We start from the raw sequence: 14,941 nt of genomic DNA on the forward strand, positions 1-14,941 counted from the left end.
AGGACCTGTTTCCTGTAGAGTTAGTAAGTTTATACAAGAAGTACATCTGGGGGGTAGAAAGTGAGAATTGGTCCATAGAGAATAGACAGTTTGCTAAGGATTTGCTGGAGTGAACCAGGGGTGTGTGACTTTTACAAAGAGCTTGATTTATCTGAACGATATATTTCAATAAGTGCCCATATGTAAGGCCCAGTGATACATATTTCTAAGTAAGCAGTGCAAGCAAGACAAGTAAAGAAAAATGGTTACTAAACGGGGGGGGGGGGGGAGTTGTGGCTTTCTGTTTCTTCTTCTTTTTCCCCCTCTTGTCTTTGTTCCAGAACAGTTTTCCCCAGAAAACCAGTGGCAAATCTATTTGTTTCTTTTTTCTTTCAGCTACTGTTTCTTTTTAGAGTTGTCCACTTCTCTCTGGAATTATAATTTCAACAGTTACAGTCTATATAGAAATATTTGACCTTTCAGTATTATTATGGCAAGGTCAACCATTTGTAGGCTGAGAAACTGACAGTTGCTTGACAGTGGAGAGACATTTTTATTCAATCTACTTGAAAGCTCTTTGTTCTCCATTAGTCATTTTGCTCCATATACAGTCAGCACTTCAAAGACAAGTTGCTTTGATGAGCGCAAACTTATCAATATAGGTTTGAAGGATCTCCTAAAGCCTGAACTTTTATTGTTCTTTCAAGTTGAAAATCAAATTCTGGAACTGCATTTGTATTTATCTGTGAGTAAGAGAAAGAGACACTGACTGACTGATAGACAAAGGGTCAAATGGAGTAATCAGGTATACAAGAGCAAGCCCTTTCTTCCAGCACATATCCACAAGTCCATTTCCCTCTGTGGTGAGGGGGATCTCTATACTAGAGAAATGAAATGGCATCTTTGGGAAGTCTAGAAATATAACAGTAAGGTTGGAAATGTTAGTAGCAGTCTAATTATCCTGTAATTCAACACTCTTAGTTTCCTCAGTCCTACAACTAATTGGTGTCAGTTTGACTTACACTATAATAATGTTGAACCTGAATGTTTGAAACTGAAATTTTACTAATTATCAGGTCTGCCGCTAGGAGAGGATGAGTGGGCATGGAGGACCAGCCACTTCAAATGCTCTTCTAGCCTCCACTCCAAAGGCAGCAGCAGATTGGCCATTGACCCAACCCATTTACCATTGTCCAGCCTCTGTACTTGTTTCCTGGTGGAGGATGTGGGGCCTATATGTATTTGCAAGGATTACAGTCCACCCACTTTTTCCTTAGCAATGTTAACCATCCTCATTATACTCAGTCTGGTCAACATAAAATTTCTTGGTGTGGACCTCTTAACCAGAAGCATATCTACTTTATTTAATGGTCTCTTTCAACCAGCCACCATCTGAATGTGTGAGGAGAATGTTAGTATCTTGCCAAGAAATAGAAGATATGCTGTCTTGCTAAGATCTTGGTACTTGCATAAATGCACACAGTTCAGGCACTCTACCTCTGATCTCAGCAATGTATGAATATTTTCAAAATGAAGTCTGCCTCCAGTCTGTGCAACTGATCTTCCATGTAAACTTTTGAGCATGGGAGCATCTCTCAATTGAGTGAGCTTCACATCTAATTAGGTTTAGGGTTCTGTGGTTTATAAATATTTTAATGTATTTCTAGTCACATTTTCTTCAATACGTAGTTTTTCTAGAAATGATATACCTGAAACAGTACTGTTTTAAAAATTAGGTAAATAGTATTGCTGAACTGTCATCTCTCTCTACGTTGCTCAGCAAGAATTCCATGAAGTAACAGCAGCTGTGATGTTATTGTGGGATAACTCATCTTGGGAAGGATTTTAGGAGACTTGATGTGAACTAAAGAGAAAATTGTTAATTTAGATGCAGAGTTGGCAGGATGTGTTTTGTTGTTGCAGTGGTGATAGGTGGGTCTCTGCCTGTATTAGATACTGTGAGTTATTGTAGCATTAATTTATTTAATTGTGTCTTGTCGTTGCAGCAAAATGGTCAAACCTATGAGGCTTTGGAAGGTTCTGCCACCTACCCCTCCAATTAAAACTACTTTTCTCAAATCATTAGAGAATGTGCTTGGTGTAAATTAAGAAACAGCTGCCATCAACTTCATGAATTATTTCCATATTCTCTCCTGGGATTGTCTTTTTGTTACTTACATATATCCTTGTTTTGTAATTTGGATGGCATTTATGTGAAACCTGTGTATGGTTTTCCCTTGCCAATGATTTCTGTATCTGACTTTCAGGAATTTATGGATTGTTTTTTGCCTTGTGCAGCTTATCATCTATTTGTGAATATTTTTGGAGTGGTTAAATTGATTAGAGTACTGGGGGGGGGTGGATTCTCCAGTGTCATTCTGTGTTTTCCAGAAGAGATGCTATAACCAAGTATAATTTAATGTGTTTAATCAATCCAATAATCACAGCAGTTCAGTGAGCTGTATTGTTTTAAAAAGGTGTAGATATGTGATTTTGATTAGATCTTTGCAGTTATTTCTATCTGCTAACCACTGGATTTTTGCACATGTACTGTAACAAAAAAATTGGGCTTTTGCAATCAAACAGAAGATCTTTTATATGGAGGACAGAAGAGCTGCTAAATGCAGATTCCCACCCACCCCTGAGCCATGTATGAGAGGAGGAATAGGATTATAAAAGCCATTGCATGTAGTAACTTTTTGTCTAATTCTCTTAACATCAGACTCCAAACAAGAGCTGTTTCTCCCCGCCTTTGCTGCAGAAGCTTGTTGTCATTTCCCCAATTCCGTTTGCTTCACATCTGGACCCAGTGTTCAGTAGGGGGTGAATGACCTGCTGGTGAAAATTGAGGGCATGGTATTGCACCAGTGTCCCAAACCTTTGTAACTAAACTATCAGTCTCGTTGTCCTCTCTCTTAGTCCTGCTCCCAGTCAAGGAATCAGACAAATTTAGAGGGGAACTTTATTTTGTTAATTAATTCATTGCATGTATTTCAGCTGATACAGTGTTTGCTAGTTCTATTTTTGATGTCTTCTTAGGTGAATGTTTTGGCTAACAAAAGAGTTCTAGAAAAGAGAGTTCTACTATGGTTACAATTTCTCCACCTGATGTTTACAGGAATCAAATGCCAAGGTCTTCTGTGACAGAACATCAAGTTTTGAATCAGGGCAGCAGCATGAAAAACTCCCAACTTCAGCAGACCACAGGTGCTCCTTTGGGAAATCCTCCTCCCGTATCTGCACCTCTCTTTGCCCTCCTGTCCCTTGTTATTTACTTTTGAGTTTTTCTGGGCAGAGAGAGTCTTTTGCCCTGTATTCCAAGAGAGCCTATAACTGAACCTATGGCCATTAACATTATTAGAATAGTTTCACTCAAATTTCCTGCTGGGGGCACCTAATGAACTTTTTTTTAGCATTTATACTGAATTCCAGAGCATCGAGGGAACAGTGCAGACGTGGAATTGGAAACCTGGTTCCTATCCCTGGCGCTGATATTTGCCTGTCAGAGAACAACCCTCTTTCTCTCCTCCATTTTCCTAGAGCACCTGTATTTACCAGCTTGGTAAAGATACCTTTTTAACTACAACTCCCAGAATCTCCCAATTAGTAGAGCATACTTTTTGTTACAAAAAAAGTAACAAAAAGAAGTATTTGAGGGACAAGTGATACAGCAGTTAGCTATACCCAGTAAAACACGGACCCTCTAGACCTATTATTACAGTTGTAAACCCCCCCCCCCCAAAAAAAAAAAACCTGTACCTTATTTCTTGCAGTCTCATTTTTGATGCAGAATATTCTCCCTCTGTCACAAGTTGGAATTTAAAAGAACTTAAATGCAAAAAAATCTCTTGAGAAGTGATAAGATGGAATCCAGCTTTTTGAACCCCTTTTGCATGGTACCTGAGCAGGTGAGATAGTGTACTACTTGTACTAGAGCCAAGTGTGTTCCCACCTGAGTATTGATTCAGGGCACCTTATGGTGAAACTGGGTGTTCTGGTTATGTTCAAGCAATCTTAATAATGAGGATTTCATAAGTCATTTTTGCTATACCAATGCAGCCTCAGCAGAATGTCCTTGTATGCTATTGTAGAGGTAGAACTAATAGCTATTCACTGGCAGAGACAAGTTATCTTATGACCCTTTATTCCCAACCCCAACCCCCGTGTAGGTGCAATTCTTGAATAATCTTCTAGAAACTTAAAACAGTACATTACTTCTGAAAGAAGACTGACATAGTTGACCTGATTTGTGCGTGACAGCAGGAGCCCAATATGTTCCATAGCAGACTTTCCAAAGAAAGTGCCCTGGATAAAAGTTAAATAAATCCCTGTCATCATGTGTGATCTTTCAGAGATTCCCTGCAGAGAGGTGATGGTGTTTCTCTTCTTTCAGCAGAGAGACGCAGGGCCTTCAAGTGTACTGGGCATGGCCCCTGTCCGAGGCTCTTTTCACATTGTGCTACTGTCTGAGCCCAACCCAAGCAGTGCAATGTAAAAAGGGCATTGGGTGGGTGGCCGCAGCAGCATGAAGCCTCCCAACCTCAGAGGTATTGAGCCTCCTTACATGAAAGGCCAAAGGGTTGCGTCTTGGAGAAAAATTAATGCCCCAAAAGGGGGCAGTCCATCTAAAAAAGGAAAGGTAAAGGTTTCCGCTTTGACAAGGTTATCAACCCTTACCTTCATGTGGGGCTGTCCAACATCAACTGTTGGGTTAGATAATTCACCAGCAACTGGGGTAGCTGAAGGGATACCTGAGAGGCCCTTGAAGGATGGGTTCATTTCTTGTAAATCATCTGTGGCACTCGTCTTTTTGAGGCTAATAACAGTAACCAGTCCTTCAGAATAAATGTTCCTGTGTTGGTGATTGAATCCCCCTAATGTTCTTGTACATGTGATCAGTTGTTGGGTTCAATGAAAAAGTTCATGGAGAGAAAAAGCTTTGACTTTTTCTACATGTGAGAAGGAAGATGTGGGCAGCTGTGCTAACCAGTTTCTAAAATACAATAGTTTTACACACCTTTTTCTAGAGTTTCCCAATTATAAATATTGTTTGGCCTTTCCTTGTGTGCATGAGTTTCCTAATGCTTGTTCAGTAGTGCTGCTGGTTGGGGTTTTTTAATGCTATATTTAACCTTTTACTTGACGCAGTCAGCTGTTGCTTCTGTTTTCTGTATTTATTTAAAACAAACCTTTTTTGAATATCTGACCAGCAAACTTTTCCCTTGTGAACAGTATTGCTGGCTTTATGTTGAACTTTAGCAAGGAAACAGGATGACAGAAACAATTGGTACTATGATATTTGTTTGCTTGCTTTAAATATAAAACACTTTTATTATACAAAAAATTTCTGCGCTGGTGACAGTGCTTGAGGCTTTGTCCCACCTGACCCCCCCAACCCTTTCTTCATGTGCGGTGAGGGGGTTGTGGGGGTCCATGGTGCCCCGGGATCACAAGCACATGGCGACCCAAAACAAAAGAAACAGACTCCATAGAATAAACATGGGGAAAATACCACGGCAGTGTTTGGGGAAAGGGGATGGTGAAGGAGGAGGTGAACTACCATGGCCCCATGTGGAGAGGGACTGCTCCTCTGTCCCCTACCTCCAGGATACTTTTTGTTTCAAATTGGGAGGGACTGATTTTCCCTCCAGCATTCTCTACCCAACACTGGTATACAGACACACACTTTTGATTTATCTCCACCAAAACGAGGAGAATAAGAAGCTGCCCTATACTGAACCAGATCACTGGTCCTTCCTACTCATTATTGTCAGTTGTGACTGCCAGCAGTTGCCCAGGGACTTGGAAAAAGTTCTGTTACAGCCTTGCTCCTTGAGGTTCTTTTAAAGTGGGAGTACCAAAGACTCATGAACCTGGAGGTTTCATCGTGCAAAATGTGCTCTGCCCACTGAACTGTGACTCCTTCCCTGTTTGCCCTGTCTTCCCAGGCTTTTTTGCCCCTTCCAGAAAGGACTGTATCTCTCTTATACAGCCTTTGCTGTTCTGTTTGCCCCAATTGCCCCAGTTTGTCCCACCAAACAGGTGTTAGAAGTGCAGGGGAGGGGGAATAGCATGCCCTGTAACAGGTCATGTAGAATCTAATTTACAATCCTCCCACATAGGCTTCTGTACCCTATGAACTTGCCCTTCTGCTGTAGAAGTGGTGTAGGGTCTTCCAAACTGGATCCAGCATTTCAGAATCTACAAGAGGTTTGGGAGAAAGGTCCTGGTCTTTCCACTCCCACGGGTGATGCTGTGCAGGAGATGGGGTGGGGAAAGGGATGGGTTGGTTGTGCCAGGATGCCAGCTGTGATTGTGGGGTTAGGAAAGGGCAAGGCATGCTACGCAGGAGGGTGTGCATCCAGAGCCCTCCCCCCTCAGTCCCAGCCGTTGTCCTTCACCATATGTGACATCTCAATAATGTACTTTCCTTCTTTGTATTTCTGGCTGGTCTCGAAGGCTTGTTCCTGGCAAACGAGGAAATGGGAAGATATGAGCCTACTCACTTCAGACATTGCCTGCCTAACTCACTGCCCTACAATTATAGCATGCAGACATATTTGCTTCCAGAAAGGGGGAGTAGTATCTGTAGCAAAACCAATAACAACAGAGTTATTGGGAACCAGCATTTCCACTGGTATGGTATGAGAGCTGCAGACTAATCGTAGCATATCTGGTGCTAAGGGATGCCACATCTGGCGTATTCTGACCAGGGATGCCACATTTGGCCTATTCTCCAAGAGACAGTGACAGAGACTAGCTTTTCCTTTTTCCAGGAATCCTGATTGAAAGGGATTTATTTTTTACATAGGTAAGCTATCTGTATTCAGTACTTACATATTTCCAGCCCAGCGTAGTCTTGCAGCTTTCGCAGAATATGTCAGCAACTGAATGGAGACCTGTGAGCAAGAGGCGTTGCTCGGCTGGACCACAGCCCACATTAACCCTGCAGTCAAAGAAATTAGAGGGCAACATCTCTCGTGTTATCCTCATCAACGTTGCACCCTATTCTCTCTGCCTGCAAGGGAGATCACTCCAAAGTCTTTTCAAGGAGAGGATAATGTCCCTATCTTAAGATGTTTGCAAGAAATTTTCAGACAGAAGAGAAAGAAAAGTCTTTCAAGCATACACTTGTTTTAAGGGGCAACAATTTATGGGAAGATCTCAGCAACAGAAACATAGTTTATATATTTGGTATGAAATCTCAACATTTCTTGTTTGCGGATCTAAATCTAGTGAGCAGCAACAGATACAGAAGGGTCACAACTATTATGCCATGCCTTACATTTAATCTTTAAAAGAAAAAATGAATATCCAGTCTACTGAGCTAAGAACTTGAAGATGGAGCATTGAGAGTAGATGGATTCTGATTTCATTCTCACAGTGACCTCCAGTGGGCAAGAGAAGAACCTACACAACAGTGAACCTTAGCCAAGGACAAGAGGACTGGGGGACATACATACTGCAGAACCAGCCTAATTACCACACTGGTCTCTAGGAAGAGAAAGAGAGACCTTGGACAAACATGTTTTAATTTTACTCTGAATTCTACATCCTTTCCTCCTTTATTTAGTTCTTCAAGTCTGTACAATGTTCAGCCTGCACACGGCATGACAACTTGAGATCAGTAGGAAGTGCGAAAGGGTTGAGCTTTAGGGGAGCTTTCTAGAAGCAAAACATGGTTTTAAAGTTAGGTAAAGATGATGGGAATAGGAGGAGTCAGGCTACTAGCTGGAGCTGCAGAAACAGAGATGGGTCTGGCATAACCCAAGAATTGTCTTCTGCCCTGGCAGGCACAGAGGCATCTCCTCAGTGTGTGGTGCTTATGCTCACTGCAGTAGTTTTTACTACACATAATCATAATCATTGTCGTAGCATGATTTAATAGGTAAGATTGTTCTGGAAGCTAGCAGCAGCTGAAAATGAATCATGTGCTGTTGATCTTCCTCCATAATTTCAAGTTGATAAGACACCAAAAGTTACATCGTCCTGAGCTGTGGAATTAGTAAATTAGAGGTAGATAAAAAAGAAAGTTTAACTTCCTCAGTAAACTGACCCCTGTTGAGGTGAAAAGTACCATAACTGCATTCTTTGCTATTTGTTTTTCATTAAGCTATATCATATGTTAAAACCTGATTTAATATCTATGGGCAGCAGAAGAGCTGCATTTAGAGGTAAACAGTTCATGTTTGTCCAGTGGCAAAAACAGATGAGGATCATTATTGCTTGCTTATGGAATTCCTTCTGGCTCCCTTTCTCCTTTCTTTCTGCTGGCAAGAAAAAACTTGTTTACCCAGAAGGTCTTTTAATAGAGATGTGCTATGTTTATTACCATTATTATGTTTTAACTGCTTTTTGAATTATTGTAAATTAATATTTTCAATACAACTATTTATTCTTAGCAGAAGGTTTATATTATGCCTTGTTTAAACTGTATTTGTTTTAACTTCTATTGTAAGCTGCCTTGGGTCACATATTAACATAATAAAAGCACAATGGCAGACAGACATTAATGACTAATATGAAACATCCATGGGAACCTCCCATAAACTGTTAAATACTGTAGAGACTTTGTTGTCTCTCACCAATCTGGTCAAGCATATTGTTGCTTTGCCCATGTTATACATTCCTACCACTAAGAACTGTTTCTGAGAGTATGCAAAGGGATATTAAAGCTACACTATCCCTTTGCATATTGATCCAGACTATAATGGCTATATCTTTGATGTCTATTTCTGTGGAGAAAAGGATTGACTATTTCAGAACCACAGTTTGCTTGGCTGGATTTGACAGCCATAGGAGAGGAATGCTAAATTCTTATGACTCAAACTGATTTAGAGCTAAATTGCTTCCCTGCCAAAGGCCACTGAAAAATGAAGAGAAGGAAAATGATATGTTTTTCTGCACTGCTATAACCACAACAGACACAGAGGCCTCTGGAGAATCTTTTACTGTATTTTGTACGTACTGTATTACACCAGAAAGGAAAAGCACAGTCCCACAAGTCTGAAAGATAATGAAGAATTCTCAGGTCTAAGGCTTAATAATCTTGCCACTTTTGCAAAAAATATTAAAATTTTCAGTATCATGAATTTTAAAGAGAAGAGGAATGAATTGTTTGTAATTAAACTGGAGGGCAGATAAATAGTGAATAAGAAACATTAATCATTTTGTCAGAGTGAGAGGTGATCCTATCACCACCAGCAGTTCACAATCAAGAGAAGGTCCTGCTTACAGGTCAAGAGTATATCATCTTGTGGGGTGCTGAGCCCAGCACCCAAAAGGGAACCATGATGACACAAGCAAGGAACCCAGGCCAGAGTTCAAGTGTAAGGTCTGAAGGGCTAGTTCAACAGGAGGGTGTAGTAGAGACCACTGTTGAATTAGCACTGATGACCCTCCAGGAACAAAGGTTGTACAAAGAAAAATGAAGCACTATTTCCTTTCTCTTGGAATGTGGTTTATTCCTGAAAAGTGAATTGCTTAAGTACAAAGCTGCGAGAGGTTATCCCCTCTGACTGAAGCCCTTCTCTCTACTTCCTAGTTGCAGATGACAGGGGCACATATTCAACTGCTCTTTTCTTTTTTAATCCCTTCTGTTTAAGAGCTCAGTGTGGTGGAGCTCAGATTGTAAGAATGTCTGTGGACTATGAGATGATAAATAATATACAATAGATATGTTCCATGTTATGTCTTCTGCAGAGAATACCTAAACATAAACCTAAACTTCCCTCCCGCACCCTAGTGAGATTGTTTTGGAGAATAAGCCAGAGACCTTTTCCTCCCTTTGCTGAAGAGTTGTAGCAGCTCTATTTTCTTCAGGTAGGAAATGAAACCATAACTTTGTCTGCCTGTGCATTTAGACTCTCCCCACATTTTAGCCCACCCTCCACCAAAGAAAACCAATTGCAGGAGGACACTCACACAGAATTGAAAAGATAGGCGCGACCATGACTTCCCTGGAAGGACTGTGGAAATAAAGTATAGGAGTTACAACTCTCTCCCTTGACAGGTTTTTTAACCCACTCCCCCAAACCCCACCACTTTGCTCCAATGCAGAAATCCCCAGAAATGAGAATGATCAAGAGAAGTCCTGGACCCACCAATATTCCCAGTGAGGTACTGTGATAAGAATGCTTTTGAGTGCCGTAATGGAGCCTTGGGCTGAGCTTGGAATAACATTTTGAGGAGGGGGCTACAATTCCCAAAATTCCCCAGCCAGCATTACTATACATATTGAGAGCTGTAGTCAAAAATAAATTCTCCAGGCTCTAGTCCTGAGTTAACACAAAGGAAACACATAGTGCCAGAGAGCTTGTTAGGCCATGGTAGATGTACTTCAGCTTGTCATCAATTTTGTGGGACATGCCTACCTTTGAGATAAGTTCATCATGCTTGGCCAGGTGTGCCCGACAGTGGACACAGCTGTATGTCCGGTGGCACCGTGGCAGGTAACTGCGGAAGGTCTTGGTAGGAAGGCAAGGTGCAGGTGGTACTGGCTCGCAGCTGGGCATGACAGGCTGGAGAGCAATGCCCTGTCTAGGTGGGGGAGCTGGCGCCGTGCAGCCCCCACACAGGCGATCGCAAGTGAAACAGCGAAGCAGGTTGGCTAGAGCCGTGTTTCAGAAAAATGAAGTTTGGGGGGACTGCGCTGCCAGGCCCCCCCCCAGATGAGAACCAGACCGAAAGGGGAGTCACCTGCAGAGAAACAATGAACATAGAAATATCAGGCAAGCTCACAGAAAGCCCACTTTCTGTTTCTTGGGGAAGATGATCTGGATCTTGTATGGTGCTGGAATCAATGGTGGCCAGTGGATCCAGTATCAGTGCAGCAAATCCACTCCGGGTTTTAGTTTCACTTTTAAATGAGCTACTCAAGGTGCTGAACCCTATTTTGGGGATAGGGTGTTGCACTTTAGATCCTTTAAAAATTTAAAACCAGCAGCAGATTCACCACCCCACTGACATGGAAGCCACCAGCTCCTATTAGGTATGGGCCTTGTCTGCAACTGCATTATAATCTGTAGACATTCATCAATCTGCAATAAGAACTACAGGGCCTTTACTCCATATTCATAATCAGTACAGTACTGCCACCAAAAGGAAGTGGCTTGCCTACGAAAACCCTATGAAATTCATGGGATTGCCATAAATCAGCATGCAACTTGTAAATCACATGCATCATTTGAATCCTCAGTCTACTTCTAAAATAGAGACGGTTCTGGGAGAGAGGGACTTTACCTAGTTTGTACCAAGAGGAAAGCTAAAAAAACCAGCCAAGGGCCACTAACTAAACCATGCAAAGCAATGTTGGGTACGCAGAATTTAAATCCCCAGCACAAGCTATTGTTGTAGGAACAGACCTATGTCATATAGTAGTTGAAAGCCTGAAGAGGAAAAAGGTTCATTTAGATTTGTTTCCTTTTGAAGGCAAAAAATTCAGATATACCAGAGACCCAGATCATATGTTCTTTATCCTCCCAACTTTTGTCATATAACAAGCCATGTGAAAACTGCTCCTAGTGGCTGCTTTCACAGTCATGGGTAAGGCCTGGAGTTCAGTGGGTTTTACTCCTTCCTACATGCATGATACTATAATCTTGGTTTCTGTGGTTTTCATGTATGAATGAAAAGTAATGCTGTATGCTCTTAATCTAAAATGCCCATTTAGAAATAATTCTGTTTTCTGTCCTATTCCTGGAGTATCTGCAACAATTTTAGCCTCCTGTCAGAGCCTCACTGGAGTGTCTGCAACCTCCTCCCACTGTCTGTCTGCCACGGCTTTACAAATCAGACCATTTTCCTCCCCCCTCCCCCCCCCCAGAAAAAACAAAACTCTGTGCAACATCTTCCCTGATTAAGAGTTCTGTATTTTGGGGCCTTTGAGTAGGTCTTACAAAGACTTTACACTAACATGGATGCTGGACTCTCCTTTTGCCCCAGCAGACTACCTTCCCTTCTGGTTTACCTACTGTTACACAATGAAAGCATCACAAAACCTGAGAGTGGCTCTTGTCATGTGTGAAAGCATCTTTTTGTGTCAGCACCCCACATCCCATCCCCAAACTCTGTAGCTCTAAGTGCAAATACACTGTTGTGATAATGTACCATTTGATACACCGCTTTTGAGTGCTGTAGTTCCAGCCAATCGAATCCTAGGATCTGTAGTTATGCAGGGTCCCTAGCCTTCCTGCCAAAGAGTTCTGCTGCTTGGGTGTGTTTTTGCAGTGTAGGTGCACCCCTCTGGCCCTTGCCCAAGGTGACCAGGTGTCCTAACCGCAAAGGAGGACATGACACCGTGAAATGTAGGACATTCAAGACAAATGTGACCAAATAGGGACATTTATGTAAATATAGATTCATGCTGCTCATTCATGCTTAAAATGGAGGACATTTTGGAATTCCTCCTGGACACAAGGCTGAAATGGAGGACGCCCGGTGACCCTGGCCTTGCCTCCACTGCCAATGCTCTCCCTTTGTCCCTCCGCACGCCCACTTTAATGACAGAGTGCTTGGGCGCCCTCTGCTGGGGTTCCGGCGCCATTCCACCCGCTCCCCTCACTTTTGCTCAATGGCCCCCTAACCGTTCGAGAGCGCCCCCTGCCAGCGGGAAGGGGGCATTACACCTCTCAAGGGCCGACTTTCGGATGCTGCCTTCCTCGGGTGCATCTGCACTAGTGCTCCCCAAACTGTGCCCTTTAAGAGCTTTGGGACTTCAGCTCGCAGAATCCCAAACTATTGGGCAATATCGCTGAAGCTTCTGGGAGCTGAAGTCCAAACTCTCTTAAAGGGCACAGTTTGGGAACCACTGATCTGCAGGATAGAAATACACTACAGAGTGGGCCCTTGGTCTCTGCTGGGGTTTGGTACAAGGACCCCTGTGGATACACCAAAACCCTTGAATGCTCAAGTCCCATTATAGGCAATGGCGTAGCAAAGGGGTCTCCCCTCTAGGTACAATGGGAAGGTCAAGGTTTGCTTTCTTTGGAACGTCTCTATGTGTATGTATGTTTGTGTGTGTGTTTCAATCATCCAGGGTTTGAAAATATTTCTATATATCTCTATTGGTCTGTCTATACTTTATCTATATATCTATACAGTATATATAGAAATATTTTATATTAATATATACACTGTATTAATATATAGAAACAGGATGGATGGATAGATAGATAGATAGGGATATACTGTATGGAAATATTTTCAAGCCCTGGATGGTTGAAACCGTGGAGGATTCATGACTGTAATGCAGCTTGACCCTGCTTTAACTGCGTGGCACCTTCCCACAGACTCCTGGGATCTGTAGTTTTGTGAGGCACACTCTTTGGCGCCCAGGAGGCGAAAGACCTTGCCAAAATGAAAATCCCAGGACTCCATCGGAGACAGCTATAGCACTTAAAAGTGGTGCCAAGCTGCATTATTTCAGACTAGGCTGGGTTTTATTTAGAGGGGGGTGGGTTGATCGCCGTCGTGGGGCCATTCGCCCGCGTTCACAAACCCATCCTTGCGGAGCATCCAAATCCAAAGTTATCGATCCCATCTTTCCTAAAACCGGGACCCTGATGACGATGATGATGATGACGATGATGCACGAGGCGGCCGGGAAGCATCCTAGCAAAACACAAAGCCTGCATCATCATCATCATCATCAAGCTCAGCTTCCTCTCAGGTGCACCTTCAGGACCAGGGCATAGAGGGGGGAAAGGGCTGAGAGGCCAGGTAAAGGTGGCGGTGCCCCTGCAAAGGGTCCAAAAACACACCGCAGAAGCCATCCCAGTCTGAGCCCGCTTTAAATGCCAGGGAATCCTGGGAAGGATAGTTTTGTCAGGCATTCAGTCCAAGGTCCCAAAAAACAAACCCCACACTGCAGGAACAATCCCAATTTTGGCTCAGTGCTAGGGAGTCCTGGGAAGGGTACTTTTGTGAGACATCCTTTCACCTTGTCATAGAGAGAGGAGGGGGAGGGATCTCTGGTGACACAACAACAACAACAACAACAACAACAACAACAACAACCTTTCCCAGGATCCCCTAGCACTGAGGGCGAAAGGGAGGCTGGGGATGGTTCCTGCAAGTGTGGGGTTTGGGTTTGGAGGGGGGTCTGACTCTCACGTGGCGCCAGGAAAAGGAGGGTGCCAAGTTCCCCTGTGTCGGGACTTGAAGAGAAGAGAAGGGGACCCAGTGAGCCTAGGAAAGTTCGCAGTTGTGTCCACACTGCTGAGATAACCCGCTTTGATGCCGCTGCAACTGCGAAAGGCTCCAGGCGATGGAATTTGGGGATCGGTCGTTTGCCAAAGGTACCGCAACAAACGACCATTCCCCAAATGCCATCGCCTGGAGCCTTTCGCAGTTGCAGCGGCATCAAAGCGGGTGAATTGCTCGGTGTGTCTGCTGTCTCCTCTCACCTTGACTCCGTCTCCCGTGGGGCTGGCGGGGTCCCTCTCTCGGGGCTCTGCTGCTGGGATGGCGATCTCTAGGGCCGCGTCGTTCGGAGCCTAGGCTTGTGGAGGGGCTGCTGCGCGTTGGGGATCCGCATCATCATAACATTGTGAGTCATCCTCCATCCTTCCCGCCCTCTTCCTCCTCCTCCTCCTCTCCCTCCCAAAAAATGGCCCGTCGTCAGCCGCCCCTTCTACGTCAGAGGCAGGGAGGCAAGAGGGAGGAGGAAGGCCACTGAAGGGGAGAAGAAGATGGGCTTTGGGGGGGAATGGGGAGGGGGAGGAATGGAAGAGAGGGGCACGCAGGTGACAAAGCCCAGCCTACATTACTCTGAGGCAGAGAGTAATGTACTCCCGGCCACAAACAAACAAACAAACAAACTCTGCCTTGGGGGTCACTGGCGACCCAGGAGAGCCCTTTCCTCCTCCTCCTAACAGCCCCTAAACCGCCAAGAGCTTATTTGCGACTTATGGCGGCCCTGAAGTGAGTGACTCCCTCCCAGGGAGGGACCTTGGTGCTGTCC

General features: G+C 43.7%; 1 protein-coding gene across 2 annotated transcripts; it reads right to left on the reverse strand.

Moving 5' to 3' along the window:
* Positions 1-132: 132 nt before the first annotated feature.
* YPEL4 (yippee like 4) lies at positions 133-14,864 on the reverse strand. Of its 2 annotated transcripts, none has more exons than XM_042467907.1 (5): positions 14,385-14,864; positions 10,353-10,677; positions 9,904-9,947; positions 6,817-6,925; positions 133-408 (listed from the first exon to the last, which is right to left on the reverse strand). In XM_042467907.1, the coding sequence occupies exons 2-5, from the start codon at positions 10,491-10,493 to the stop codon at positions 376-378; spliced, it is 327 nt and encodes a 108-aa protein (XP_042323841.1). In that variant the 5' UTR covers positions 10,494-10,677; positions 14,385-14,864; the 3' UTR covers positions 133-375. The 2 variants fall into 2 exon arrangements, with proteins under 2 accessions (XP_042323841.1, XP_042323833.1); XM_042467899.1 differs by lacking the exon at positions 133-408 and adding an exon at positions 5,278-6,446 and having other exon boundaries at positions 14,385-14,657.
* Between the last annotated feature and the right edge of the window lie 77 nt (positions 14,865-14,941).

The sequence above is a fragment of the Sceloporus undulatus genome, chromosome 1, assembly GCF_019175285.1.
Source record: "Sceloporus undulatus isolate JIND9_A2432 ecotype Alabama chromosome 1, SceUnd_v1.1, whole genome shotgun sequence".
Taxonomy (NCBI): Eukaryota; Metazoa; Chordata; class Lepidosauria; order Squamata; family Phrynosomatidae; genus Sceloporus; species Sceloporus undulatus.